The sequence below is a fragment of the Gymnoscopelus braueri genome (assembly GCF_963280865.1).
Source record: "Gymnoscopelus braueri genome assembly, chromosome: 14".
NCBI classification, from domain to species: domain Eukaryota; kingdom Metazoa; phylum Chordata; class Actinopteri; order Myctophiformes; family Myctophidae; genus Gymnoscopelus; species Gymnoscopelus braueri.
In genome coordinates, this window is record NC_137619.1 from 22453560 (window position 1) to 22468053 (window position 14494).

At 45.0% G+C, this 14494-nt stretch overlaps 1 protein-coding gene across 2 annotated transcripts in view; it reads right to left on the reverse strand.

Annotated features, from left to right (window-relative positions):
- Positions 1-1528: 1528 nt before the first annotated feature.
- The window catches only part of fbxw4 (F-box and WD repeat domain containing 4), a 46461-nt gene continuing 33495 nt past the window's right edge, over positions 1529-14494 (reverse strand). The window contains exons 7-10 of one of the 2 annotated variants that reach the window (XR_013934480.1): positions 4881-5021; positions 2751-2892; positions 2328-2653; positions 1529-2061 (exon numbers count right to left, since the gene is read on the reverse strand). Coding sequence is in view for 1 of the 2 variants with exons in the window: in XM_080450324.1 (XP_080306450.1) it covers positions 2519-2653; positions 2751-2892; positions 4881-5021 (418 nt within the window). In the remaining variant the exon portion in view is untranslated. Of the gene's footprint in view, positions 2062-2312; positions 2654-2750; positions 2893-4880; positions 5022-14494 lie in introns of those variants that run through there. The other variant, XM_080450324.1, reaches the window with a different exon arrangement.

The window sequence follows — 14494 nt, forward strand, 5'->3', positions numbered from 1 at the left end:
TGATCAACTCCACGCCGGGCACGGCACTCCCTCTGTTAACCAGCGACCCGCACGCAGAGTTAAGTACCATCGGCGGCAAACATAGTTAGCTCAAACAGCTAGCACGTCAGAACACAGGCACAAGTGTTGTGGGTGTGTTGATACCTTGCCTGCTTCTCTGTAGTCTGTAGCAAAGCAAACGTCCATTCCTCTGCATCCGTGTGCCTCGACCAGGTTGGTTGATTACTCCACAGTAGTAGCAGTCCTTGCTTAATGGGAAAGGTTTATTATGAATTGTCATAGGCCTAAACTAAAGTATCAACACACACTAAACAGGGGCAAGGGGGTAATAGTCTGATTGTTACGGTAGTATTTCCCAACGTTTGGTGGTCATGTTTTCCCACAAAGGCATGGACCAGCTGTTCGCTCATGGCGAACATCAATCAGGTAACGTAACTTAGGTAACCCATACAACACTGGTCTGACCCACCAACTTGTCGCCAAAAGGGAATTTCTTAATTTGAACGTGACGTATCAGATTTACATCATTAAATTGGGGCGTGTCTATACAGGACCATAACAATGAATGTAATGTTATGGTCTTTTTTATTATGGATGGAAAATAAAGGATATGGTTTCACCGCTGTGTTATATGGCTTACTCGTTGTGTGTCATCCTACAAGAGCTTGTAGATCTGGAACCAAGTCTAAATCAGACTTCAGGATGCGGTACATCTGGCTTTACGAACACAATTGGCCTGTGTTCGGGGGAGGGAAGCCGGGCCGGGCGGGGAGGGTGATATTTGTCAAACGTTAATTCCCCGGGCTGGGGTGGTACCTGTCAGTGTGGGGAGTGTTGGTCGGGAGGAGTAGGGTGAAGACTCCATGTCCTCCCGGTGCGGGCTCCTCACTGGCGGGTGAGCCAGTAGGATACAACAGCAGTGCAAAATACAGAAATATGTGCAGGGAGAAATAATTTGGCATAGATACTAAATTGGGGAGAAAAAGGGGTAAAAAGCAAAACATTTGAAATAAAATCATACTTAAAGGAATAGTTTACCCCAAAAATTACTTATTTTCGATCAATTACAGATTTTTTTGTTTTTGACACATTCTTGAGCAGATAATTTGATGACCGGTTGTTTCCCCGGTAAGAGAGTCTCCACCGGTCATCAAATTATCTTATATTTCATGTTTTTTGGGTGAACTACTCCTTTGACCATTCATTGTTGCCCTTGTTATCCAACCTCAGCATGGCTGTATCAGCCCGCCAACCTTTGGTTAGATAACCTCAAACAAAGATGAATGCCCAGATGATGTATATTGCACTGTATATGTATAAACGGTGCTACTATGTCAATTAACTTTTGTCAAAATGTGTTGTCATCATGCTCAGTTCCTGATTCTTACAAGTCATGCTGATATGCACTACAACACCATATGTTGTTGGGGTTGAATTCCTTCCCCAAATGTATGAACACCTCCACATTTATTAGCAAAATACCACATTTATTGACAAAATATACAGCTTTATTCAAATAATACAGTTTCACAGGCTGGCTGGTAAGTGTGTTGTTTCTGTTTCTGTGTGTGTGTGTGTTTGTGTTTGTGTGGGAGTGGCTGGTGGCTCAGCCAGTTGGTACACCGACCATAATGTCCCTAGTAAGCACTGTAGCACAAGGACTCGGATTTGAATCCGATCCGTCTTGTCTCTCATGTCTCTCCTCTCTCTGACCTTGTTTTCTTGTCTATAGAGCACCGAAGTCTGGCGTAATTTACGCATCCTACTTGGGTCACGTCCCCCCCCCACATTCTGAACTCATAGACGTGTTTAATATCGCGTCATATAAGAACTGTGTTCCAAAAATAAACAAATGAGCACAGCGGTTTGACTCATATGGATATGAAGCATCAACTGACAGTGAGGAAACGCTAAAGTTACCACCGCAATACCATTTTCGCCAGAAACAGACTGTATCAAATATGAGTGACTGACTATCGTAAACGATACAGAGCCATGTCCCTGACAATATCGCCGGGATAATTTGTTTATTTTTGGACCACAATTCTTATATGAGATAGCCTCGATCTCCAGGCTTTTATTGCTTAGTTTTGCTAAAAAATAAAAGCCTGGCCCAACTATAGCCTGTACTGGGTATGAGGAAGTGTTTCATTTCCCAACCAACCAGAGTGCAGTGGGCGTCGCTCGTAATGTTGTGTTAACGGGGCGGGGGTTGACGGACAGATCGGTGAACCAATGGGATCAGGTGCCGTCTCTCGCCGGCTCTATACACACGCCCCTTTATACACGAAATCAGGAGGGTTGCAGCAGGCTATATATGAGACGACTCTAAGATGACCCAATGTTATTCTCCATAGAAAAATCACTTCCGTGACCCAGGGGATGAACAAGTGACGTCAGGACTTCGGTACTCTATACACTATCTGAAGTAAAGATAAATGTAAAGATAAAGTAAAGATAAATAAATAAGTTAAATAAAATGAAAATGAAACAACATTTCCATCTGCGAGGCTGTGCGTTATCTGCCATGGCGCTGGGTGTGTTTGAAGTCCATGGAGAGTAAGGATGTGGCCAGGGCAGCGTACAGGTGAGAGTTGTTGAACCTCAGACAGTAGACCGGACTGCTAGTTAGGTCTGACGAAAGCTGGAAAAACTACAAGAAAAAATAGGAAAGAAATCAAACACTGTTATTAAAAAAAGAGAGTTGTGCGGCTTAAAGAAAGTACACACACGCAGAAGCATACGGGTACCTGTAGGCAATTGTTCTGCCGTTTATCCCAGAGCCGTACGACACCATAGTAGGCGGAGCCACTGGCGATCATGTGATTTCCATCTGTCTGGATGCAGTAGAGTGCGCTGTCATGAGGCTCCTCCCACTCCATCACACACTTCCTGTTTGCTCAGAATAGAATAGAATAGAATAGAATAGAGAGGAACATAACTTCATTGCCCACGCACAACATAAAACATATTTTTACTATAATAGAATTGGAGTGAAAAAAAGGTTTCCTGTATCAAGAATGTTGAGCACGCTATCACTTTTCTTCTACATTAAAAAGAAGAGATACAGAAATACTGTACATACATAATTTCATGACATCAAAATAAATGGATGGGTTTACATATCAGGGACTATCATGGACCTCTAAACTACGAATGAGTATGTAGTGTGTGTGTGTGTGTGTGTGTGTGTGTGTGTGTGTGTGTGTGTGTGTGTGTGTGTGTGTGCCTGGGTTAGTGGGAGGGCTAGGTTGATAGAGGGGAAGTATTTTGGGGGTTCTGCCAATACGGATCGATCCTCCATTAGTGGGGCATCATCAATAAGTGATGGGGAGGGACAAGGCAGACAGCAGGGCAGCAGACACGTCTGGACACACACACACACACACACACACACACACACACACACACACACACACACACACACACACACACACACACACACACACACACACACACACACACACACACACACACACACACACACACACACACACACACACACACACACACACACACACACACACACACACACACACACACACACACACACACGATACCTATAAATCCACAACCAAATTTTTGCTGTCCACTGGGGGTGAGGTTACTCTTTGTCATTGTGTCCTCAAGGTGCTGGTGAGAGCCCAAAATAACAACATAACATACTCAGGTATACAGCTTTCTTTTCATCTCCTCTCCAGCACATTCACAACAGAAGAGTCACAATACATGACATGTCCTTTAGGGGTCAATGAAGTTTTGGATTAAACTGAATGGAATTAACCTGAATTTAATAATAAGGGATGTCTGCAGTCCACCAAGAGGTCATCAGTTGGTGTAGCAGCTTCCAATGGGTTTTAGGCATTGGTTGGCTGTTTTTGTTTGCTTGTTAGTTTTTGTTTTTTACTTGGAAAGGAATTGTTACAATCTTCCACAGTTCCCAGTTCCCTTGCCAGACAAATCTGGGAGTCTTTTGAGAAGAGAGCAGGCTGATTTGGGGTAGTGTGTGCAACTTTTGTGTGTTTGTGTGTTTGAGGGGAGAGGGAGATGATTTGGTGTGTGTATGAGTGTGCATGTACAGTGTGTGTGTGTGTGTGTGTGTGTGTGTGTGTGTGTGTGTGTGTGTGTGTGTGTGTGTGTGTGTGTGTGTGTGTGTGTGTGTGTGTGTGTGTGTGTGTGTATGAGTGTGAGAGATTGTGTGTGTGTGTGTGTATGAGTGTGAGAGATTGTGTGTGTGTGTGTAGGTGTGTGTAGGTGTGTGTGTGTGTGTGTGTGTGTGTGTGTGTGTGTGTGTGTGTGTGTGTGTGTGTGTGTGTGTGTGTGTGTGTGTGTGTGTGTGTGTGTGTGTGTGTGTGTGTGTGGTGCTTGGTTTTGGAAGGGTAGTCTCTGAATAATTGATGTCTAAAGAGGGGTCCCCCACAGCCTTCCTCCACCAGTACCCCGATCCCACCCCCTTTCACAAAACTCCCCAGAGCTAGCTGCCAATCAGATCACATTTGTCTTACTTGACTGATCCTTCCCCGAAATACATTCCCCCCCCCCCCCCGTCGCCCAAGCCCCACCTCACAACCCAACTAACTCCCCTCGTCGTGGGATAGCCGTGTTATCACACCCTGCCTGGTGTAAGCCAGAATGTATGCAACAATGTGGGCACCGTGTGTGTGTGTGTGTGTGTGTGTGTGTGTGTGTGTGTGTGTGTGTGTGTGTGTGTGTGTGTGTGTGTGTGTGTGTCACTATGTGCAGCAGTATGTGTGGTACAGTGTAGTACAGACAGCAGTGCAGACTATTACATCAGTAGAGTTTCCAGACACAATAGTCTTCAGACCCCAGTACAGTCTCCAGAGAGAGGAACTGTAGGTTGGGGGTGTATGGTGCTGTACCTGGGGCTCAGCCGTAGGTCCCACATGCGGATGTAGGTGTCGTAACCACAGGAAATCAGCTGGAAGGGAGACTCGAACACCATGTCCAACACACCTGCACCGCGACGAAGTGCTGAACCAAGGACACTCACACACTCTGAGCTGGTGGAGAGACGGGAGAGAGAGAGAGAGAATGAAGGAAAGAGATGGGGGGGGGGGCATAGTCAGAAAGGGGAGAGAGAAAGAGAGACAGAGAGAGAGAATAGGAGTTAGTGCAATAAAATAAGTGAGATGACTATCACACAGAGATGGTGAAGGTGAATTCTTATGTTTTGAAATGTAGGTCGTATTGTGTATTTTGATTTGTCGGCCAACTGGCCAGGTCTGTGATCTTTGGTGCTATGAGAGATTTTATCTCCTGATACAGTCAATCACATCATAAAACAGAACAGAACAGAGGATTTTAAATAGGGGGAAGCCCAAAACCATGGGGTCACCACTGTAGCATGTTTAACAGTACACCTTGGCTTTTTTCCCCCCAGTCTTAAATATATACTGTGTATAGGCCTGCCGGCGATCGACATCTCCAATTCAGGATGTCCTTTAGTGCCGACGATGAGGATGTGGAGTGTTCCGTTACACCCCAGAGCCACTCTGCATAGTAAATGAGCCTGTAAACCTCATTGATGTTGGGGATACTTTCATCACACCTGTCTCCATGGTCTTTAACGTATACAGTATGTATGTGTTTGTGTGCGTGTGTGTGAGAGCATTTTACTTAGTCAGTCATTCTAAAGAGATGTGTCATTAATTGAATACAAATAAATGCTGTTACGGACGCTGATGGCGTAGCAGTTAAGGCGCAACCACAAATATAGGCTCTAATGCCCCGACGACCTTTGCTGCGTGTTACTCCCCGTCTCTCTCTTCCCGTTTCCTGTCACTCTCCACTAATACTATCCACATAAAGGTAGAAAAGCCCCAAAAAACGAATCTTTAAAAAAAAACTCACTCATTAGATTATAGTGGCACATCTTCAAAAATTGAACTAACATTACGTATTAAAAACATTGGTCATAACTGGCCAAATGCTCAAAACTTAAAATCTTAGATAATTACATCGTAGGAATCAGCACAAAATCTATGTGGTGTAAAAGTGGGTGTAGAGAGTTAAAAAAAAATTGTGAACATTTAAAAAAAATTATCTGGCTCCACTGTAGCTAAATGACATTTTGCAATACACACTAATGGCAAACATTTTTAGATTACAATAAAATGACCCGCACACTGTCTACACTTGCACAATAAGGACAACTTTATGTATTTATTATTTTGCCTAAATAAAGTTGTCCTTTATTTATCCATTGTGCAAGTGTAGACGGTGTGCGGGTCATTTTATTGTATTCTAGTAGTGCCCTGCCTACGCACCCGTCTCTGAGCTGATCATGTGTACATAAGACCTTTCTTTTTCCTAACTTTTTTAGATTAAAAGTTAACCACTTAAACCGTCTAGACTTTGTAAACTGTACTTGCCAAAAATAGCCGGTCTACAAGCTCCTTCTTGCAGTCAGAACTCAATCCCAATTTTCCACCATTGTCTAAAGACACAAAGTTTTAGCCCAATCCAACTTGGATTGGGCAAGTTTATGTTTGTCCTAGTGATAACTACATTTCAATGAGTTCAGTGTCCAAGGAGTTGCTCCATATATCCTGGCTACTCTGGTTGCACCGTGTGATAACGTATACAGAATCCTTTATTATATCCCTTCCCCCATTGCCCCATGCCTTTTCATACTCGCACACAACCCCAAAACATTGTCACCACATGCCCCAGCCAGAGAAAAGACGATGTACAACTGGTAATCACATGCTCTTTCATGGCTGTAGGTAGACATTTAACTGCATACATCGCTATTATTATTATTAGGGCACGCCTCCTGGAAGTGCGTTTTACTGAGCACACCTTTCTAGTTGATTTTTTAACTATGCCAAATTAGTGTGCTCATATACCCGAGTAGATGCGACTGTAATTTTGTATAGTTTAGTTGCACAGCAATTAAGCTTAAAGACTAATTACTTTCTGCAGTATTATCATAATACACAATAAATCAATAAATCAGTTTCCTAACTCTGGTTGTGGAGACCCAAAGCAGCACTGCGATCTATTCAGAGACACATTTAGACTTGGGACACCAGAGGAATGTAATAACTTACTGGTTGTCGTCTGGGATACAGGACCTTGGAACTAGAAGATTCAAATACATTTAAAATGTATTTTTATGTGGGCAAGTTCAATGTTTTGTCCCGTGTCCCTCATTAGATTAGAATAGATTGGAGGAGATTAGATTAGACACACTACTGACCTAACTAGGGGTAAAGTGAACCATACTGGCTGAAGACCACCCAGAACAGATCAAAGCAGAACGAAACGCTCCTAAATATATCTATTTAAATAAAGGTTTTAATTCTGGAAATAGATTTTCCAAATGTTTAAAGTGCTTACATTGCAAGGTAGTCTTTATTGTTACGTCTCATGTACAGGTACATAAGAGTAAAACTATTTTTTAAAGTTTCTTTTCAGATATTGTTGCATTAGTTAAAAATGAACTAGTAGTTACCAAGAATAAAAGACACAAACTTATTAACTTATTACAGATTGACATGATTGAAGTTTTGGATTCAAAGTCAATATAACTAACCCAGAAATGCTATCAGTGGTACTGTGAGATTGGATTTAAGTTAAATTACACTGCTTGATTCGAAGGATGTCTCCTAGATAGGTATACAGTTAACAGGCTAGTAGTAAAAACAACATTATGGTGGGTGTGAGAGAATTTGTGAGGAACGTGTGTGTGTGTGTGTGTGTGTGTGTGTGTGTGTGTGTGTGTGTGTGTGTGTGTGTGTGTGTGTGTGTGCAATCAAGCAAGAGAAAAGTGCATATGAGTGTGCATGAGACAGAGGAAAGGAATGAAGGAGGGAGGGAGGGGAGAGAAAGAGAGAGTGTGCGTAATACATCAAGTTTGTGCGTGCAAGCTGATGCGGTGTGACCTGCATGTGTGTGTGTGTGTGTGTGTGTGTGTGTGTGTGTGTGTGTGTGTGTTTGTGTGTGTGTGTGTGTGTGTGTGTCTAACACACAGCACCATGCTCTTGTGATCACAGCCCTCTCCTGCTCTGTTCCTCCGTCTCTTGTTTATTGGAGAATAACTTGCCCTCGGCAGGGCGGATTATTGCAGAATAACTGTCTCTTTGTTGCCGTTTAATTCCCTCCATGACCGTGACCATGTGCGACTCTCGCAAGTTTGATACCTGCCCCGTAGCAACTATTTAAAGGGGGCCGCCAGCCCTAGCGACCAAGTCCCCTGGCCCTTCGACTCGTGCACCCCCTCCCTCGTCCCTGAAGCCCAATCCCCGGGGGCGGGCTGGTAATCCCCCCACCTAACCCCAGGGGGCCTTCTTATTGGACCAGGGCTTTCCCTGTGGGGCGCCTTATTGGATGAGAGCTTTCTCAGTGGCGGGGTCTCATGACTAAGCCCAGGCCAATGGGGTGTCCATGATGAGGCTTGGCCTGTGTCTGTGTGTGTATGTACGTCTGTGTGGGGTAGCGGCCCGCTCATTTTGCCCTTACCACTAAAGCCCAAAGGGGGCTTAAGCGCATGCTGGACAAAAGAGAAACTCATTGAGGGCCAAAAGGGATACGAGACCATTCATTCATAACTTAAATAATGATGTCTGGACAAGATCACAGCGTCGGCCGCTCAGGGCCTCCAGGAAAGGTAATGGGGTCAATTCAGAACTGTAACTATACGCCGTGTCCCAAACTACTAAGACCATAAACAATTACCCTCTTGGGATTCAATAATTTAATCAATCAATGGATTGATAAGGCACCTTCTTTCAGAGTGGACCTCAAAGGCTTCTATAGATATGAAAGGGAGAAAAAAAGAAATGTGAGAACCAGTCCAAAACACCCACCTGAAGAAGAAGAAAAATCCAGGTTTCCATAAAAGCGGTCCTGACATCTGTGCAGGGATGTTAAAGCCAGTAATAGCACCGTGCAATGGGGGCCTGCGAGCGGCGCACAAAACAGCAGGGATTCTCAAATTGTTAGGTCAGCGTCTTTTATGGGGCCGCACATGATTACAGGATGGAGTAAAGTGTATAATCTGTCAGAATGACTGTATCTGCTTGTTGAGTTGGCGGGACGGATTCTCTGATCTGACCGTGCTTTCCCGTGTCACACGTCTGTCTGGGTCCACGGCATTTCCACATACCTGAGATCAGGCCTCACACTCACCCGTGGACTGGGGAAAGTGTCATGTGGGCAGACGGCACATAGCAAAATGTACATTTTCAATACAGTAAGTACATTTTTACACTGTTATAGCCAAATTAACACTGAGGATTTTGATGTGTATAACATAATGAGTCATAACCATCATGTCTCGTCTGTTCTGGAGAGGACCTCTAGTGACTTCAGAGAGCAGCTTGCAAACATGGGTAGTTAAAAAAACAAATAATCACAGGGCACTTCATGTAGGTCAGACTCTTCACAACAAATCGTCTCAAAATTAATGGGAATGTGGTGTCGAGTGACGTCTACGGGATGTTGTCACATCAAGACTGCAACTTTCCCGTTTCACTTTGTTAACATTCTTTGCAGTTACGTAATGAAGAAGGATTCCAGAAGCGTTAGACAGTAGACACCAAAAACAACATGATGTATTCTCATCTTTGATTTGCATTATCTGCGTAGCATGGACGCAGGTAGCTAGCGGGTCACTGAGATGTGTCATTGATATCGGCTCATAGACCCTGAGAGCCCTAAAATCCAGGCACGAACCATTATTGGGGCTTCTAATACATTGGTGTGGTCGGTTTACTGTCACGGCATGCCGTCAAGGCTGAGGTCTAACATTTGGACAAGTGGGATGTACAAAGGTCACTGGCAGAAAAGAAAGAGAGAGAGAGAGAGAGAGAGAGAGAGGGGCGCATAGTATGTGGGCAACCTGCAAAAGACATCACACGGGCAGTATAGTTGACAGAGAAAACACTGTTGTTGGAGATGCACAAGGGGATGAGAAGAATATCTTTTTACTCCCTGTGGAATCACTGCTTTGTTGCCCCATGGCCTGTGGCGCTGCTCAAACTGTAGAAAGTTGGGCTAAGATTGCTAAAGCTTGAATGGAAGCAATTTGTAAGAAGGTATCTCTGACATTAGGCGACTATTTACAAAAAGACATAAATGAATACCAACTTCTAGACCTGGGAATCACAGAAGAGGTTATACTCCTATAACTTTATGCAAAAAATATGCAGACATCAGAGACATAAGTGTCACTTTATATGATAAAAGGATAATTTTGCAGTGGGTACATCAACTCTTAATTTCTCACATAGCGGGCAACAATGCTGGTCTGCAGCCTTCTTGATTAAAAACTAGTACCTGATATCCATTTCCCTGTCTCTATCTCTTTTAGTCTTATTCCCTTTTTGCTCCTCGACTTGTTCCCATGTACTGTACCCTTAGCCTCAGAGAGGGCGGTAATCTATCTAGCACTTACATTTTACTACCATTACTTCTCATCTTTTTTTTCAAGTTCTGGACGTAAAAGTATTTTCTAGGTTGACAGGTATATGGCAGGCGATGACGAGGTAAATTATGTCTGGCTGTCTCTAATGCCACCCCTCTCTATGATGCACAGCTTCTGGTCCCACCTTCAAGTCTAGCAATTCAGATGTATGAACGACTAGGCTGTCCGACATGCCGCAAAAAAATAGTTCTCAAGAACTGTGCAGAAGCCTTAGCAACCACGAGTAAAATGTCTCAAACTTAAGACGTGTTACATGTACTTGCCGCTTGAGAATGAGCTATAGTTTCTGAGCTGACGTGGACTCCAGCAGGTTAGGCAGCTATGTTTTGGGGTAGGCAGACTGGCGGCCTGGGGGAAAGCGGGGACTTAACGATTGTTATGAAGGGACTGCCGGCTGTGTGACACAGGGTGTAAGTCCCGAGTTAAGCTTGTCTGGTCTCACTACAGGAGTCAGGGTGGCTCTGGGGGCCACACACACACACACACACACACAGACACACACACAGTGAGGAGCAATTAATGAATTGGCAGACTTTAACAACAAAAAAAAGACAAGAAGCTAAGGGCATTCTCTCTCAATGTGGGGACAGCTTAAGAAAAAGCGGTGTGTGTGTATTTCGTTTTTGTTAAACAGAAAGGAGTTGGTGGCTCTTGTGCGGGTAAGTCTGTGCACTAAACAGCAGCCTGGGGACGCGCTACGCCCTGCTGTCAAAAGCTTGCAGACAGGTAGAGAAAAGGAGTCCCACTGGGGTTTTCAGGCCCTAAAACAAACAGCAGACAGAGGAGAGCCATGCAACTCTGCAGGCCGTGGGCTCCACCGAGGTTCACTGTAGGAGCAGTGGGTGGCTTTGGATGGGGAGAGGAGGAGGGCTGAGGGTGCCCTCAGTGATGGCGATGTCAGTGGAAAGGGACCGACGGCCAACAATGACTACCCTCAAAACATCAGACACACATGCATGCACACACTTTCGCAAAAGGTTTCACAAGGGTTCGCACCAAAAACAATACCGCCACAATTTGTATTACAGAGCGACCTCCCCAATGCACACATTTAACCCCTGTTCTTTTCAGTGTCAGAAATGCAAGGAATTCAACCCTCTGTCCATTGGATGTTTAAAAGGAGGGTCCTTTTTTTAATGGAATGGTGGGTGGGGGTGGGGGGGGGGGGTCTTGGGAGTCAGGAGCAACGCTCAGGGTTTACTTTCTTTGATGCCCCCCCGCCCTGTTTAGCCATGGGCGAAGGCGAGCGTGAAGAAGAAGTCGGGGCACTGCTATGCCGAAGGCGCCACTTGTGTGGGGACCCCCCCCCATCCCACACTCACCCCACCCACCCCTACTCTGTACGACTGATCAGAAGGCTCTTTGTGGCCCCCAAGATGAAAAAGACACAGAATTAATTGCGACGGTGGAGGAGGAGGAAAAAAAAGAAATGTGTTAAATGAAATTAAAATCAAAGCTACAAATGAATGGCTGAATGGATGCCTGGGCTGCCCCCAGCCCCCACCACCAGTTCCACCGTCCAACCCCAAACCAGGAGGAACCCCAGAGTAAAATGTCGAAGTGTTTTGACTTGCAACACTTAAAAGAGGGGTCAACAAACAGACAGTGATCTTTCTGTCAGTCATTAAAAGAAAGGCCCACAGCTTCTTGTTTCAATCAGATTCATTGCTGCTAGATTAATGAACCATGATTGTTGAATCGAAAGTGATGGAACTATTGAGATTTTCTTCTGTCAACCAGATGGTTCTTGGCTAAAACTACAATATGGACCTTTTCTTAATGAATACAATGTTATTTTAACTCACCGGCATGGTAGAGCATGACTAGGGGCTTGAATCCTTGGCAGTGCCTCCAGCTTGACTGAGCATTACAATGAGCACAATTGGACGTGTTAGCGGGAGGGAGGCCGATCTCTGTCACTGCACTAGCAACTACTACTAGGTTGGTCAGGACGCTTGTTCAGTGGGAAGCTGAATTAGGAGGGAATGTGTGTCCTTCCACATGTGTCATGCCCTCCTGGTGAAACTCATCACCGTCAGGTGAAAATAAGCAGCTGGCGAGGCGACTTCACGCGTATTTGAATGGACACATGCTCGTCTACACCCTCCCTAATGAACCACCCAGTAGTCAGCAGCGACAAGGGACCACAGGACATCACGTTACAGTACAATATGTTAATACAATATAACTTGCACAACCTGCAGTGGTTGAAGGTGGTCTCCCTATTCTTCCCTCGAGAAATATCGAAACTGGGGTGAGGTAGGACCACCTACTGGTTGAAAAGGTCAAACCACTGGATTTGACACTAGATGCGCTGCCGCCATCTTTATTGCGTTTCGGACATCGTTGTAATTACCTCTCTCTGTTGGGAGAGGGCGACAGCAACCATGAAGAGATTGCAACTTTAACCGATGGTCACCAAATCCAAGAAAAGATAGAACACACCACAGAGGCCTGGGTCTGATTCCCTTTAAAGATGCCTCTGGCTCGGTTGGGCGTTCTATTAAACACGAGTGGCAGTGTTCAAGGGTGGAAACCTGGCAGGGGATTGTGTACCAGCGACTCCTACTGGTTCAGCATCTGGGGAAGAACCACAGCGCGCATTATGCTCTCCCACTGGAACTCCTCACAGCCGACTCCATATGCATTGGAGGAGGAATGTGCTTGTCTACAGCCCAGAACAACAGTGGTGGTTGCCAGTGACAGGGACCGCAGTACACATGAGGGGGATAGGCAAAGCAATGACTGAAGTAGGTAATTATAACAGAAAAATAACAGTGTAGACGATTAATATGAGATATCCAATTCAACGAATGCATACAAGTAGATTTAGACTGGACAAAAGAGTTCTGGTGGGATGGCTGTGATAACATGTGTTTTTAATGGCACCTGTCTTTTTAAACATCTGTGATCATGCTGGAAGCTGAATAAACATAACATAACTGCCCTCTTCCCCTGACCTTTTTCTTTTGCTCTGTCGTTTACAATTGTACATCATCTGCACTTGTGTAACTGGGTAAAAACCTGTTTGGCTACAGCTCTCTACCTCTCCCATCCCTCCCCCTCTCTCTCTCCATCTCCCTCTGTCCTCTATTCCTCTCTCCATAAAAATAAAAAACAACCCACCCCGTGCTTTGTCCCGTAAACATCTCCAAAAAACGTCCGCCTCTATTTTCTGCCAACAACGTGGATGTGACAAATCATTCCTGGAAGATTTTTGTGGTCGTTCTCTCCTCTCTGATCCTGCTGGCGTACGGCTGCGGCAGCAGCTGTTTTCGCTGGCTGTTGTTTGGAGGCTGCAGGTGTAACTGTGTCTGTGTTTATGATGTTTTGGCTCGTGTGATTCCCTGAATCAAAGCAAGGTGCGGTTTCTCTGCTAATGCACGAGGGCTGAGGTCGATGCTGGTAGCCAGCATAGGGTATGAAGTGTGTGTGCGTGTGTGTGTGTGTGTGTGTGTGTGTGTGTGTGTGTGTGTGTGTGTGTGTGTGTGTGTGTGTGTGTGTGTGTGTGTGTGTGTGTGTGTGTGTGTGTGTGTGTGTGTGTCTCTAGCTGATGATGGTGGCACGCCTGGATAGGAAAATGTGTTGTGCGCAAAGGGATTATCAGGGAAAGAGGATGGCTTGTTTTTGCATGCATGGTCTGGTTGGATTTGTATGTGTGTGTGTGTGTGTGTGTGTGTGTGTGTGTGTGTGTGCACGCGCATGCAAGCATAGGCCAAGTAACACACTTACGGTAGAGACCACAAGTGAAAACAATGTCAAACAGTGCACCCTCATCTACCACCGCCACCAATCTGTACGACTGCCCACTCCCTACCTGGTATGTACCTCTCAGCTGATTATCAGATGGAAACACACAATGGGGAGTGTCTGTGTGTGCATGTGCCTGCGTGCATGCTTATGCAAGGACAGTCCTGAAAACTACATACATTAGGATGCTCAGCATTAGAACAAGTAAGTCAAGCAAAGGATTCACGACAGAGTTAACGTAGGCTACTTCTGAAGTTAAGAGGTTTCCATACAGTTTAGCTTTGGGATGAGAGC